The sequence below is a fragment of the Epinephelus lanceolatus genome, chromosome 17 (genome assembly GCF_041903045.1).
Source record: "Epinephelus lanceolatus isolate andai-2023 chromosome 17, ASM4190304v1, whole genome shotgun sequence".
Classification (NCBI taxonomy): domain Eukaryota; kingdom Metazoa; phylum Chordata; class Actinopteri; order Perciformes; family Serranidae; genus Epinephelus; species Epinephelus lanceolatus.
In genome coordinates this window covers 23,352,530-23,364,903 of record NC_135750.1, presented here as the reverse complement: position 1 = coordinate 23,364,903, position 12,374 = coordinate 23,352,530, and the positions used below count along the sequence as shown (strand labels likewise).

At 41.1% G+C, this 12,374-nt stretch overlaps 3 protein-coding genes across 7 annotated transcripts; all 3 read left to right on the top strand.

The window, feature by feature from the left end:
* Positions 1–235: 235 nt before the first annotated feature.
* LOC117248001 (dual specificity protein phosphatase 13A) lies at positions 236–2,699 on the top strand. The gene is made up of 3 exons (XM_033612711.2): positions 236–371; positions 561–778; positions 1,821–2,699. The coding sequence occupies exons 1-3, from the start codon at positions 247–249 to the stop codon at positions 2,030–2,032; spliced, it is 555 nt and encodes a 184-aa protein (XP_033468602.1). The 5' UTR covers positions 236–246; the 3' UTR covers positions 2,033–2,699.
* Positions 2,700–3,040: 341 nt separating this feature from the next.
* Positions 3,041–8,164, top strand: dusp13a (dual specificity phosphatase 13a). Of its 4 annotated transcripts, none has more exons than XM_078176171.1 (7): positions 3,041–3,127; positions 3,358–3,483; positions 3,572–3,807; positions 5,260–5,476; positions 5,566–5,682; positions 5,756–5,844; positions 7,583–8,142. In XM_078176171.1, the coding sequence occupies exons 1-7, from the start codon at positions 3,060–3,062 to the stop codon at positions 7,810–7,812; spliced, it is 1,083 nt and encodes a 360-aa protein (XP_078032297.1). In that variant the 5' UTR covers positions 3,041–3,059; the 3' UTR covers positions 7,813–8,142. The 4 variants fall into 4 exon arrangements, with proteins under 4 accessions (XP_078032297.1, XP_033469155.2, XP_033469156.1 ...); XM_033613264.2 differs by having other exon boundaries at positions 3,042–3,127; positions 5,756–5,973; positions 7,583–8,164; XM_033613265.2 differs by having other exon boundaries at positions 3,087–3,162; positions 5,756–5,973; positions 7,583–8,152.
* Positions 8,165–8,327: 163 nt separating this feature from the next.
* On the top strand, positions 8,328–12,090 carry LOC117248304 (dual specificity phosphatase 29). Of its 2 annotated transcripts, none has more exons than XM_033613267.2 (4): positions 8,328–8,489; positions 9,923–10,112; positions 10,189–10,412; positions 10,522–12,090. In XM_033613267.2, exons 2-4 carry the CDS (start codon positions 9,934–9,936, stop codon positions 10,743–10,745), a joined length of 627 nt encoding a protein of 208 aa, XP_033469158.1. In that variant the 5' UTR covers positions 8,328–8,489; positions 9,923–9,933; the 3' UTR covers positions 10,746–12,090. The 2 variants fall into 2 exon arrangements, with proteins under 2 accessions (XP_033469158.1, XP_033469157.1); XM_033613266.2 differs by having other exon boundaries at positions 8,340–8,489; positions 9,926–10,112.
* The last annotated feature ends 284 nt before the right edge of the window (positions 12,091–12,374 follow it).

Genomic DNA, 12,374 nt, shown 5'->3' with positions numbered 1-12,374 from the left:
TGACAGAGACCGTCCCTGTCTTTTCCCGCTGGACCTTTGCATCAGTGAACAGACCAATCAATGCAACAGCAACATTAAATAACTCTCCATCCAGTCAGAGAGAACTCACTGTACACAGAGAGCTAATTTTGGAGGAGAGCGGCATTCAAACCACCACCTGCCCTCGTCTCTCACTGAGCTGCAGACTCTGGAGGTGAAGGGACGGTGGACACAGTCTGTTGGACGAGCACTCTGTGTTTGAGGAGAATGTCAGGGAGCAGCCAGCCACAGGACCTGGTGCTCATTAAAGAACTAGAGCTCATCTTGGATTCCTGCACACTGGAGCTCACACCAGTGGATGAAGTCTGGCCCAACCTGTACATAGGAAACGTGTGAGTGTCTTGTGTTTGTAGTCTGTTGCAGAGACCTTCATGAGCTCTGCACGACAAAAACTGATCAGTTTTAACAGCTTGTTAAAGTACAGAACCTGCATATCTGCATCTTAACATCATTCCATGATTCTGTTTCACATATTTCTTCTTTATTCCTGTCGTTCATCTCTTTGTGTGTGTGTTTTCCAGGGCCGTGGCACAGAATAGAAAGACATTACATAAGCTTGGCGTCACACATGTCCTGAATGCAGCACACTCCAAGCAGGGCAGCATTGGTGACCAGAGTTTTTATGGGAACACCTGTGTCTACTTTGGCATCCCAGCAGAAGATTCAGAGCGCTTTGACCTCAGTCAGTACGTCAAACCTGCAGCTGACTTCATACATAAAGCCCTGAAGAACAAAGATGGTACGATATATGAATGTGTGGGGGTAGATTTTATTTTTCAGCACATGGGGGTCAGGGGAACCTTCCTCAAAAAATTTTCTGCATCAGTTTTCTGAAAATGTCATGCTACTTCCTGATTCAACCGAACATAGTTGCTTTTATGGATGCATACTGTCACCACTTACTTCACTGGAGGCATTGTTGCATTACTGAGTCACATTCTAACAGTTCATCCAAATATAAGTCCTCTCCTACTTTCACGTTTTTATCAGGCAGACCCTCCAAGATGTTGCGATCACAACAATTAACACAAATTCAGCCAATTCCAGGGAATTCTGTGAGACATTGCAATTTCTTCCACTCTTCACAAATTTGACTATTTAAAAAGGGTGAAATCTCATTTCATTGTGGAGCTGCATGCAGCGTATTGATTCACTCAGTGCCTCCTTGCCCTGTCCTCTCTGTCTCTCTGTTTATTGTGAGACTACTACTGCAGGAATGTGATCTCAACACTTGGGAAAAGTCACACAAAGAGGGCTGAATGTTAGCATCACACTGCTAATGTTACCCAATGGTTATTAATGGATTTAACGACAGAGATGAGCCATTCAATGTCAGTGTGAGATTGTTGGTACTATTTAATGGCTCTACGTCAGATTGCAGCTCCTGCTTCTGTGTTACCTCATGCTAATGTGAAAAGAGAGCAGCTCACGGAGACAGTCCTTCACAGTTGTGTCCGATGACTGCAACAGCTGATTGTCGGCTATCAGCTGCTGCCCCACCCACCCCCGGTTCCCCTACGTTCACAAATGGACTGTTATTCTGTGGGAAACATTAAATTCTCATAATTAAAGGTTCCATTTCTAAGACAGCATCACAACTTTGACTTTCGCCCACAATGTCAATGCACGAAAACAGCCTTAAACATTGCGACATGTACAACAATTTATTTAGAAAAGCTGTGTGTGTGTGTGTGTGGAGGGGGAGGGGGGGATTTAAGTTTATATATTAGCTGTTTAACATTTTCTCTATTTCCTTTCTCCTTCTCTGTCCTGCTCTATAGGCAAAGTGCTGGTGCACTGCATCATGGGTGTGAGTCGATCGGCCACTTTGGTCCTGGCTTATCTGATGCTGCGGCAGCGTCTTCCTCTGAGAGACGCTCTGAGACATGTCGCCCAAAAACGAGCCATTTATCCCAACAGGAACTTCCTGTCACTCCTCCTCAAGCTGGATGAACAGCTGACACTCAGACGGAGATTGTGTCCTCTTCTCTGACAACCCTCCACCTCTTTTTTCACCCCCCCCAAACTCCTTCGTCACATTAGCCATTCGTCACCTCAAGACCTCTCTCTCTATTTCCACGTGTCACACTCCACTCTCATCAGTATATCTTTAAAGAGTCAGAATGAGTATGATGTAGCTAGAGGTGTGAGTTTGATGGTGACCATTTAAATTCCATCGTTTTTTATTAGGTTGTCTACTTTTTATGCACAAGTTTACCTTCTGCAATGGTCATGTGTTGTGAAATATTGTAAATATGTTTCTCTGCGGTTTTTCATATTCAAAATGTATTCAAATGCTACCTGTCGGTGGTGTCAGGCGTGTCCACAGGCTCTGTAAATACAGCTTCATGACTTGTTGTGAATATACAATAAAGATGTTTTATTGTATTTAATGGAAGTATCCTGACTGGATGGATATAAAATGAGTGTTACGAAATAAATATTAAAGACAAAAATATGTTTAAAATATGTTTTAAACTATTATCAATACACCTTTTGACCAAACAGAGCAATAAGATGTCTTGTCATTCTTTAATAATTCCTTTAACCAGAGAGTTTGTTTAAGACGTGTCTTGTCTGATCAAAAACACTTATTCATGTACTGTATACTCAAAGCCATAATTTCTTCCTGTTACAAAATGCAATAAACATAACCTACATTTCTGATTCATGGTAAATAATTCAGCATGATGTAAATCCAACAAATGCAGTGAAAGTTAACACGTCACTGTTGAATGTTATTTACAGCCTGGATCGTATTACTTACAGAAGCAGAGCAGCTGGCGTTACTCTCCAACATAGCGGTGTGTTACATAACAGTCATGGAAACTGAGCAAGTGAGCTAATGTCAGAGGTCACAGGATAATGCCACATTGTTGTCCATAAGAATGTGAACACAGGCATGTAGTCAGAATGGATTAAATGTGTTTTAAAGAGCTCGAACTGCTGATAAATTTATTAGGTAGGATGTTTTTCACTAATGAGTGTATGATTACAGAGTTATAAAAGGAAACAGTCATATGCTGGAGTGTGTGAACAGAGAAGTAAGAGCGAGCACAGCAGGAGAAGAGCTGTGCCTTGAAGTGAGGTGAGTTCATACAGGAGGATTCAGAGTGGAAACAGGTTAGTTTGCTCAGTCTGTCCTCTCTGGCTTTACCACTGAAGATTAATGTATGCATTAGCTCTCTAAGAAAAGGTCATAGTGGGAGGTATATCGTTAGGAGAAGCAGCAGTGGCCGGTGAGCTCATATATAATTTAACAAAGTAAATGCCTATGTGCTTCTTGTGTGTGTGTGTGTGTGTGTGTGTGTGTGTCAGTATGTCTCTTAGGGATCCACCATATGAACCTCCTTCTGTCGCAGAGCTGCAGGAGTTCCTCCTGGAAGACAGGCGACCTACAGGACATGTCAATCAAGTCTGGCCTAACCTTTTCATAGGCAACGAGTAGGTTCACACACACTGTCATGTACATACGTATACACCCTTTACTCACACAGAAGTGAATGTGTGTGTATGTATGTGTGTGTTTCAGGGTGGCGGCTCGTGACAAGGCCGCTCTGCACAGTCTGGGCATAACCCACATTGTAAACGCTGCTCACCAACCCCCTGGCACTGCCTCCTTTTTCTATGTCAACACCGGCCCTCGTTTCTACAGAGATATGACAGTGGATTATTATGGGGTGGAGGCTGATGATGCAATAGAGTTCGTCCTTAGTCCTTTCTTTTACCCAACAGCACGATACATCCGAGCCGCACTGGGCATGGGAGGCAAGTCAGTCACACTTACATCTTAGTGTGTGTGTGAGTGGAGTTACACTCAGTGGCCACTTTATTAGGAACACCTGTACAATATAATACAATCCTATGCAACTGTCATGCCATAAGGTTTAATTTTATGATGCCTATGATGATGATTTTTTTTAATCATTTCAGTCATTATTGCTGATAATGTACTGAACTGTATTATACTGAGAGGTTTTAATAATATTCTGCCTCTCTAATGAACCTATATAAGGAGGATAAAAAAATAATAATAATACATTTATCATAGAAATTGCACGTTTATGACCATGGATGGGTTACTGAACATTCTTACCAGGCAAAGGCCTTGAGGCTTCAAAGGGTCAGGGACCCCCTTGGCCTTCACTTCCAAAATGTCACTCCAAGAGATGCATGCAGCTCAGACGAAGACTAAAAATGACCACAGACATAAAACAACTGTAGAGAGATGCAGAACAGCTGCAAAGAGACACGAAGAGACTCATAACAACTAAAAACGGGCAAAACAACCATAACCACAAAGAGACACAAAACAATTACAAAGAGAATCAAAATGGTGACAAAAAGACACAGCATGACAACAAAGAGGCACAAACCTACAGAGAAATGCATTATGACTACAAAGAGACAGAAAATGACAACAAAAAGACTCAAAATGACCACAAAGAGACACAAAATGACCACAAAGAGGCACAAAACAGCTACAGAGACACAAAACAACTAGAAAGAGACACAAAATGACTACAAAGAGACAAAATATGGCCATAGAGAGGCACAAAACAACTATAATAAGACACAAAATTAACACAAAGAGACACACAGTGACAACAAAGAGACACAAAACAACTATAATAAGACACAAAACTACAGAGAGATCCGTTATAACTGCAAAGAGACACAAAATTACTACAAAGAGACACAATATGGCCATAGAGAGGCACAAAACAACTAAAGAGACACAAAACAACTACAAAAAGACACAAAACCATGGAGAGATGCATTAACTGCAAAGAGACACAAAATTATTACAAAGAGACACAATATGGCCCAAGGCACAAAACAACTAAAGAGACACAAAACAACTACAAAAAGACACAAAACCGTGGAGAGATGCATTAACTGCAAAGTGACACAAAACAGTTACAAAGAGACTCAACATGACCACAAAGAGACACAAAAACACAGAGTAGCATTACCACTATGAAAAGATGCAAAACAACAGCACAAGTCTGTGTGTCTTGCTGCTATGTCATTGAGGTTATAATCAGCCCACATTTATGACAATGTCAACACAGACTGAGGGGTTTAAGTTTTGTTAAGATAAATGTTATGGCACTGTTGATGTATTGGACTGCATTTGATTGTGCAGGTGTACCTAATAAAGTGAGTATTTTGCTGCATATCTGGTGCTGATGGTAACAGTGAATGTCCTTGTCCCAGGACGGGTATTTGTCCACTGTCTGATGGGTGTGAGTCGCTCTGCAACATTGGTGCTGGCCTACCTGATGATTGTTGAGGGCCTGAGGCTGCAGGAGGCAGTGGCCGCGGTAAAGCCTCACAGAGACATCTGTCCCAACCCAGGCTTCCTGTTTCAGCTCCGCAGCCTCGACATGAGCCTGGAGAGGGAGCGGAGGAGGCGCCGACAGGCCCAAACACTGTAAAGACACACAAAGACACACACAAAGCCATAACATATGCACACACACATATGCACACAGACACACACACATCTTTATTGCTACACAGAGGTCACTCCCAGGAGGAAACACCATCTCTGACAGAGCTGAGGCAAATCCTCTGGACCAACAGGAAGCCAGTGGCACCCGTCAATCAAGTCTGGGCGAACCTGTACATTGGAGATGAGTGAGTAGAAAAATCACCAGCAGCTTGAAATGTTGTAAAAAGATCTGTCAATGAGTGTAGTGTGTGTCTGCAGGTCTGTGGCCCGAGACAAAAACACACTTTCGTCTCTGGGTGTAACTCACATACTGAATGCTGCAGCGGGTCGACACCGGATCAACACAGGTCAGCAGTTCTACAGTGACCTCGAAGTGGAATATCATGGCGTTGAAGCTGCAGACCATCCGGAGTTCAACCTCCGACCTTTTTTCAGCTCTGCTGCACAGTTCATAGACAGTGCTCTGAAGAAAAATGGTCAGTGTGCAAATACGACGGCGGGAGCTTAGTCATAATATGAACAAGCAGAGTTCCTGCTTCAAATGTGGGTCTACTAACATATTTAAACATGTTAGGGAATCACAGAGAAGCCCATGCACAACTGATGTTAAACCATTCATTACTAAGCATCTTTCATTCTCTCTATATTGAATGTTATCTATTGAGAGCTTTTATCTGCACGGATTAGTGAGAGCAATCACAACACCTACTACCTTAACTCTACTCATCTTTATTTGAAAGGTCCAGTGTGTGGGATTTAGGGGCATCAGTTGGTGGATATAGTAATATTCATAACTATGTTTTCATTAGTTTATAACACCTGAAAAAAAATTGCAATTGCAATTTTCGTTACCTTAGAATCAGCTGTTGATATCTACATACGGAGCAGGTACTTTTCTGTGGAGTCAGCCATGTTAATTCTGCAGTACAGTGGACAAATTAAACACTGGCTCAAGATAGGGCCATTTTTGTTTTCCCGTTTTTGCATTGACCACCATAGTTCTACATGCTTGGCACATGGGAAAGGTTTCAATTCTGCATCCTCACCACTAGATGACACTTAATCCTACACACTGGACCTTTAAAGACATTAGATCGTCTTTCTTTAAAAAAACTAAATAAATAAAATTCTGCTCCCTCATGCACTCCTGTTGATTTAACATATTTTCTGCCAACTGGTTTTTTAAATCTCAAATTTATGGAAAAACCAAATGAAAATACAAGCAAATGAATAATCACATAAGAAATAAATAGGAATTTCAAATGAAAACCAGCAAAAAACATTTTGACATGGAATGGTAGGAGATGCACTGGTGTAAATATTATAAAAATAGCCTAATTAATGATGGTTGAAATCCATTCAGCTGCTTCAGTTTCAGATGATCATCACACTGTCATGGTTTACTGGGACACTGGAACAGAGCCATCTTAAAAGGGACGGCTTGCCCTCAAACCAAAAATACATATTTTTCCTCTCACCTGTGGTACTGTTTTTTTCAGTCTAGATTGTTTTGAGCAATGTCTCTCTCCAGAAATCATGACCCAGTTACTACAGATAATCCACAGACCTTGTTGTGAGCAGCTTCATGTAGGAACTATTTTCTTTCTACTGAACTACACCCAGCAACTGTATCACTGTGCAGAAAAAAAGTGTGCATCTGATCATGGACGAGAGGTTTGTGCTTGTGACAGTGTGGGATGTAAACATTAATGTCGCCCTCTTCTGCTGAGCTTGTAATGTAAGCTCGCTCAGTGGTGCTGTATGAGCTAGCATTAGATGCAGGCTTCCTTCTGCACAGAGACTTTGGCTCTTTGAGCACCATGAGCCGAGCGCCATCTAGTTGAATTATATTCCAGAGAAGGCAAACATCTCTACAGCTGATATTTCCAACACACAGCAACTCACACCAAAACAATCCAGACTGATAAATAGCACTACAGGTATTCATTTAGATTTTTGGGTGAACTGATCCTTAAATGTTGTTAGTAACACCTGTGTTTTTCCTACTTTGACAAGTCTGATGACAAATGTGACAAAATATTTTGTTTAAGTGTTTTCAAATACTCCAATCCATGTATTTTCCAGGGAAGGTGTTTGTGCATTGTGCCATGGGTGTCAGCCGCTCTGGAGCGCTGGTTCTCGCCTATCTGGTGCTCTGCCAGGGCCTGTCGTTAGCGGAGGCCATCATCGCTGTACGTCTGAACAGAGACATTGGACCCAACTCTGGATTTCTGGAGCAGCTGAGACAGCTGGAGCTGAGCCTCAGTCCTCAGAGTAGACAGACCACAGAGGAGGACCATGCTGACACATCATGACAGAGCATGACGCTTTCACACTTGTCAGGCACCTGCTCTGTTTGAATCCACATTTTCTGTATAACAATCAAACCTGATGAATAGAAATATGTGTCATTTGTCACAAGAAGTCTCAGTCTCTGGCCCAATGTAACACCTGAATGCTTTGAATTTTATGTCCCCAGAAATAACTCTCCCCACACCTGTCCACACATTGGTGACATTCTTATAATGACGGCAATGCAACATGCCACTCTGACTGAACTTCTTTTCGTTTCCTGGCTTTGTTTCTCATGACACAGTGTCTCTCTTTACCGTACAGGCTAAAGCAAAGTAATCACAGTCACATTTGAGGACTCAGATTACATTATGGAGGCTGTAAGAAAAGATCTGTGTGTGTTTGTGTGTGTCTGTGTATGTGTGTTTGTCACGTTGTTGAAGTCAGGTGCTGTAGCCCTGCTGCCTAAAAATATCATCTTAAACACAGAGCCCGAGAGAGCAACTGCCATTCCAGATCTGTATTACTGCCTTCATGCTTACTGTGGAGGGAGGTCTCTGTTGACACACACACACACACACACACACACACACACACACACACACACAGTTCCCACATGTCTACTAAGGAAAAGTTGAGGTGCTGCTCTGTGATCCTGCTCAGGAACAGATTCAAAGCTTTACACAGTTAGAAGAAAGAGGTAAGTCATTTCTTTCTACCACAGAACTTTATTATGACAATCAGTCTGTAGTGTGAACAAACACTGAACAAACCATCAGTGTATTTTTCCTCATTACTGTAAACAGCTCATATCATGAGTGGATAAGACACCTGAAGTGATCATACCAAGCTTTAGTTCATCCTGGAACATCACAACACTGTTGTAGTCTAAACCACTTAACCTGAGAATGATGTGTGTTATATTAAGAGTTTACAGAGCATTAAAAGGAGCATGGGAGTGCAGCAGATACAAAACAGGTGTAGAATGAAAGAAGTGGAGGACCTAAATATCATTGTAATTGGGCATAATGTTAGCAATTTATTAGTTGAAAAATGAGCAGTAAACTGAGAGAAAGAAAAGAAAAAACAAATTATATATACCTTGAATTTTCTTTTATAAATTTCACAACAGATTTCTGAAAAAGTAAAATACATTTTGACAATTTTTATTTTGTTTTATCAACTGGTTCCCCATCTTCATGTGCTATCTATTTTATTTATTACTCAGATCAATTATCATTTAAGTGGCAGGACTACACTGATGTGGCAAAGCGTTCAGCAGTAACTCTCACTGTCTGTCACTTGAACTTGTTCATCATGGCGACAAAGACTCGACATCTGCTCATGGAAATCTTGAGTCATGTCAAACAGCTGAGTGAAGTTTCACCCGAAGAAAAACCTCAGAGCTTCACATAAGGGACAACAGAAGTGTTGAATGGAAATGCATGTGTGATACCAAATTAGTCAATCATATTTAATTCCCTTTTCAAAAACAGAATTTCTCATTGATTTACGATTACATATCTAAAAACAATTAATTTTAAATCACGTGCATAAAGAATGCTTTGTTTCATTATTTAGTTATGTTTAAATCACTAAATCAATTAATCTATGTAGGCCTGAAAATTAATTTATTCAGGAATTATTTTAAAATGGCAGATAAGTCAATGAAGTACATGATAAACACTGACTCCCTACACCCTCAATACATCTGCCATAGGTCGGGGACATACAGTATAGGCTTGCAATCTTTATTATCAGCCAATTGGACAATTATTTTCTTGATTTATTGCTTGATTATTTGATCTATAAAATGTCTGAAAATAATGATTACGGCTTGAAATAATTTCTCAAAGCTTATGTTGACTACAAGTGCCCTTTTTGTCCAACTAAAAGCCAAAGAAATCCAGTTTACTGTCACAGAAAAATGAAGAAAACCAGCATGTGTTAACATTTAAGGTGTTATAGTCTGTCGATGTATCAGTTATCGAAACAGTTGCTGATTGATTTATTGTTGTTTGACTGATTAATTAATTAATTGACTAACTGTCCCAGCTTTAAGACTGTATCTCAAGATATCACCAGTGTATAAGGGTTAATATTACATCTAAACAGTATGTGTTTTCTGGGCAGCAGAGGTGAGCATGTCTTCCTGTGTGGCAAAGTCCAGAAGCAAGAACCCGTACGCAGCAGTGCAGGTGGACCCGGACAGTGACTACATCACACCGGGAACATTAGACCTGGAGCAGCTGTTCTGGTCCGGCACCGGGGCTCAGTACGCCCATGTCAACCAGGTCTGGCCCAATATCTACATCGGGGATGAGTGAGTAAATGAACACAGATGGTTTCATGGTTGAAATGACAGCTTTGCACTGAGTCTGTGTGTCACATGGAAACAGGAAAACAGCTCTGGAGCGGCCTGGCCTGAGGGAGCTGGGTATTACACATGTCCTCAATGCAGCGGAGGGAAAGTTTAATAATGTACTGACTGGTGCTGATTACTACACGGACATGGACATCCAGTACTTTGGTGTGGAGGCTGATGACAAACCCACCTTCAACATCTCCCAGTACTTCTGCCCTGCAACCCAATTCATCCACGAGGCCCTCAGTCAACCGCAGAGTGAGTCCTGGAGGAAATTAAACCTTTAATTAAGCTCATCCACTGGATGACAAGCTTGTTATGCTTCGCTGTGTTTCTAATGAATCCATTTATCTTCATTTTGTTCTAGACAAGGTGCTGGTGCACTGTGTGATGGGTCGGAGCAGATCAGCGACTCTGGTCTTGGCATACTTGATGATGAAATGCAGCTTAACTGTGGTGGATGCTGTTGAACATGTGAAACAGCGCCGCTGCATTCTGCCCAATCACGGCTTCCTAAAGCAGCTCAGAGCACTAGACATCATGTTACAAGAGGAGAGGCTGAGGCAAAAAAGAGAGATGCAACAACAATAGTTAACAATAGATAGATAATATCTCTGTTTACCACTTTGATTGTCCTCTGAATCCATCTCAGGTATATGAAAATGTTCTTTTTGTTTCTTTAACGACTGTGTCATTAAACTCTGTTTTGTTTTTCACAACTGTGTCAGGTGTACAAGTACACCAGTGTGAAAACTGTTAAGTGTGTGTACAGGTTTGAACATGGAGGAGGTAGCAGAAGGTTTTGATGCATAGAATATTAGCTGTAATCTCAGAGACAGCTGCATGAAGTGCCGGTGCAAATGCACCAGCTTCTGTGTTAGTTTCTTCGCTAGCTTGATGGCTAAGCTCCTCCGGCTCGTCGAATTTGGCTTTCTTCTGTGCAACATGTTGTCCGACTGCCTCAGAAAGCAGTTATTAACACTCACCACATGTTTAGGAATTGTTCAAGTCAAGGAAATAGTCTGTTTGTAGGTTATAATGTAGAAAGATAGTGTAATGGCACACAAGCTCAATTGAACATGACCTCTCTTTAAGCCGCCATCTTGAGAACCCTTGATGCATAGAACAAAAGTTTAGAGTTGTAGCTGCTAGTCAAGAGGTTTCCACTTATATTATCGTGAAACTTACAGATCTACTGTATACTACTGGAACTAAGAAGCCTCAGATTTATCACTTCTGTTGCCTCAGCATTTTCTTGTACTACAGATTTGAATGTTGAAATGAGTTTTGCTCAGAGATCTATAAGGAATACTATCTACATCTCTTACTAAGAATTATCTTTGATTTAAAGGGGACCTATTATGCTTGTCCTTATTTCCTGTCTGGCTCCAGATCGTTCTGGATGCTGTTTTTTTCTACTTTCAAGACAAGACAGCTACACTGCTGCATGCTAACATCAGTGAAACATGTATTTTTATTAACGATATTGTTAAATCCTCCTGATTTCAGATCATATTCCTGCTGGAACATGTCCAGTTGTGAAGTTTTCGACTTGGAAGCTTTTATTGGTGGTTTTTCATGGTAAAAATTGGTGCTATACTGTAACCAGAGCGATAGATAAGAACAAAAGTCAAAGTAACTTTAACTTAAGTTTTAACTTAAAGCTAGTTTAAACAAGTTTTTTGTGTTCTTATCTATCGCTCTGACTGTGACCAATCAGAAAGAGGGGGCTTAAAGAGACAGGCACTAAAATGGAGTGATTCAGATGAGTACAGGTGTTCCAGCACAGATGATATGAGGACAATAAAGTATTTTTTGACCATAAAGGCACGTAAACATGTTCTTGTAGAGACCAAAAATACAAGCATGAACCTAAAAATCAGCATACTATGGGACCTTTAAAAAAACATAAAAAAAGAGATCTGATTTAAAGAAATTCTGAGGGTTAAAGCCAAGTGGTAACCTCTGGGACTGAAAAAACATACACCAATGCAGACATGCGAAAAATTCCACTTCCTCTACTGGCCACTTTAAGCTGGTTCCCAAAGCCAGTCTCCATATGCACTCATGCTAAAATGCTTTACAGCAGAAATAAACATGTTCACAACCTTTCTTTCAAATCTGTGAAAACTGTGCAGGGCAGTGTCAGAAATTAGCAAGGGCCACGGGCCATTTGGCCCGCAATTTATCCAAGAATGCCCCCAAAAGCCATGTTCCGGG

Excerpts from the sequence above, each read along its gene's own strand:
- LOC117248001 (XM_033612711.2), top strand. The coding sequence starts at position 247 with ATGTCAGGGAGCAGCCAGCCACAGGACCTGGTGCTCATTAAAGAACTA. Across the intron at positions 372-560 it reads AACCTGTACATAGGAAACGT|GGCCGTGGCACAGAATAGAA; the intron begins GTGAGTGTCTTG and ends TGTGTTTTCCAG. Across the intron at positions 779-1,820 it reads AGCCCTGAAGAACAAAGATG|GCAAAGTGCTGGTGCACTGC; the intron begins GTACGATATATG and ends CCTGCTCTATAG.
- dusp13a (XM_033613264.2), top strand. The coding sequence starts at position 3,060 with ATGCTGGAGTGTGTGAACAGAGAAGTAAGAGCGAGCACAGCAGGAGAA. Across the intron at positions 3,128-3,357 it reads GAGCTGTGCCTTGAAGTGAG|TATGTCTCTTAGGGATCCAC; the intron begins GTGAGTTCATAC and ends TGTGTGTGTCAG. Across the intron at positions 5,974-7,582 it reads CAGTGCTCTGAAGAAAAATG|GGAAGGTGTTTGTGCATTGT; the intron begins GTCAGTGTGCAA and ends TGTATTTTCCAG.
- LOC117248304 (XM_033613267.2), top strand. The coding sequence starts at position 9,934 with ATGTCTTCCTGTGTGGCAAAGTCCAGAAGCAAGAACCCGTACGCAGCA. Across the intron at positions 10,113-10,188 it reads AATATCTACATCGGGGATGA|GAAAACAGCTCTGGAGCGGC; the intron begins GTGAGTAAATGA and ends ACATGGAAACAG. Across the intron at positions 10,413-10,521 it reads GGCCCTCAGTCAACCGCAGA|ACAAGGTGCTGGTGCACTGT; the intron begins GTGAGTCCTGGA and ends ATTTTGTTCTAG.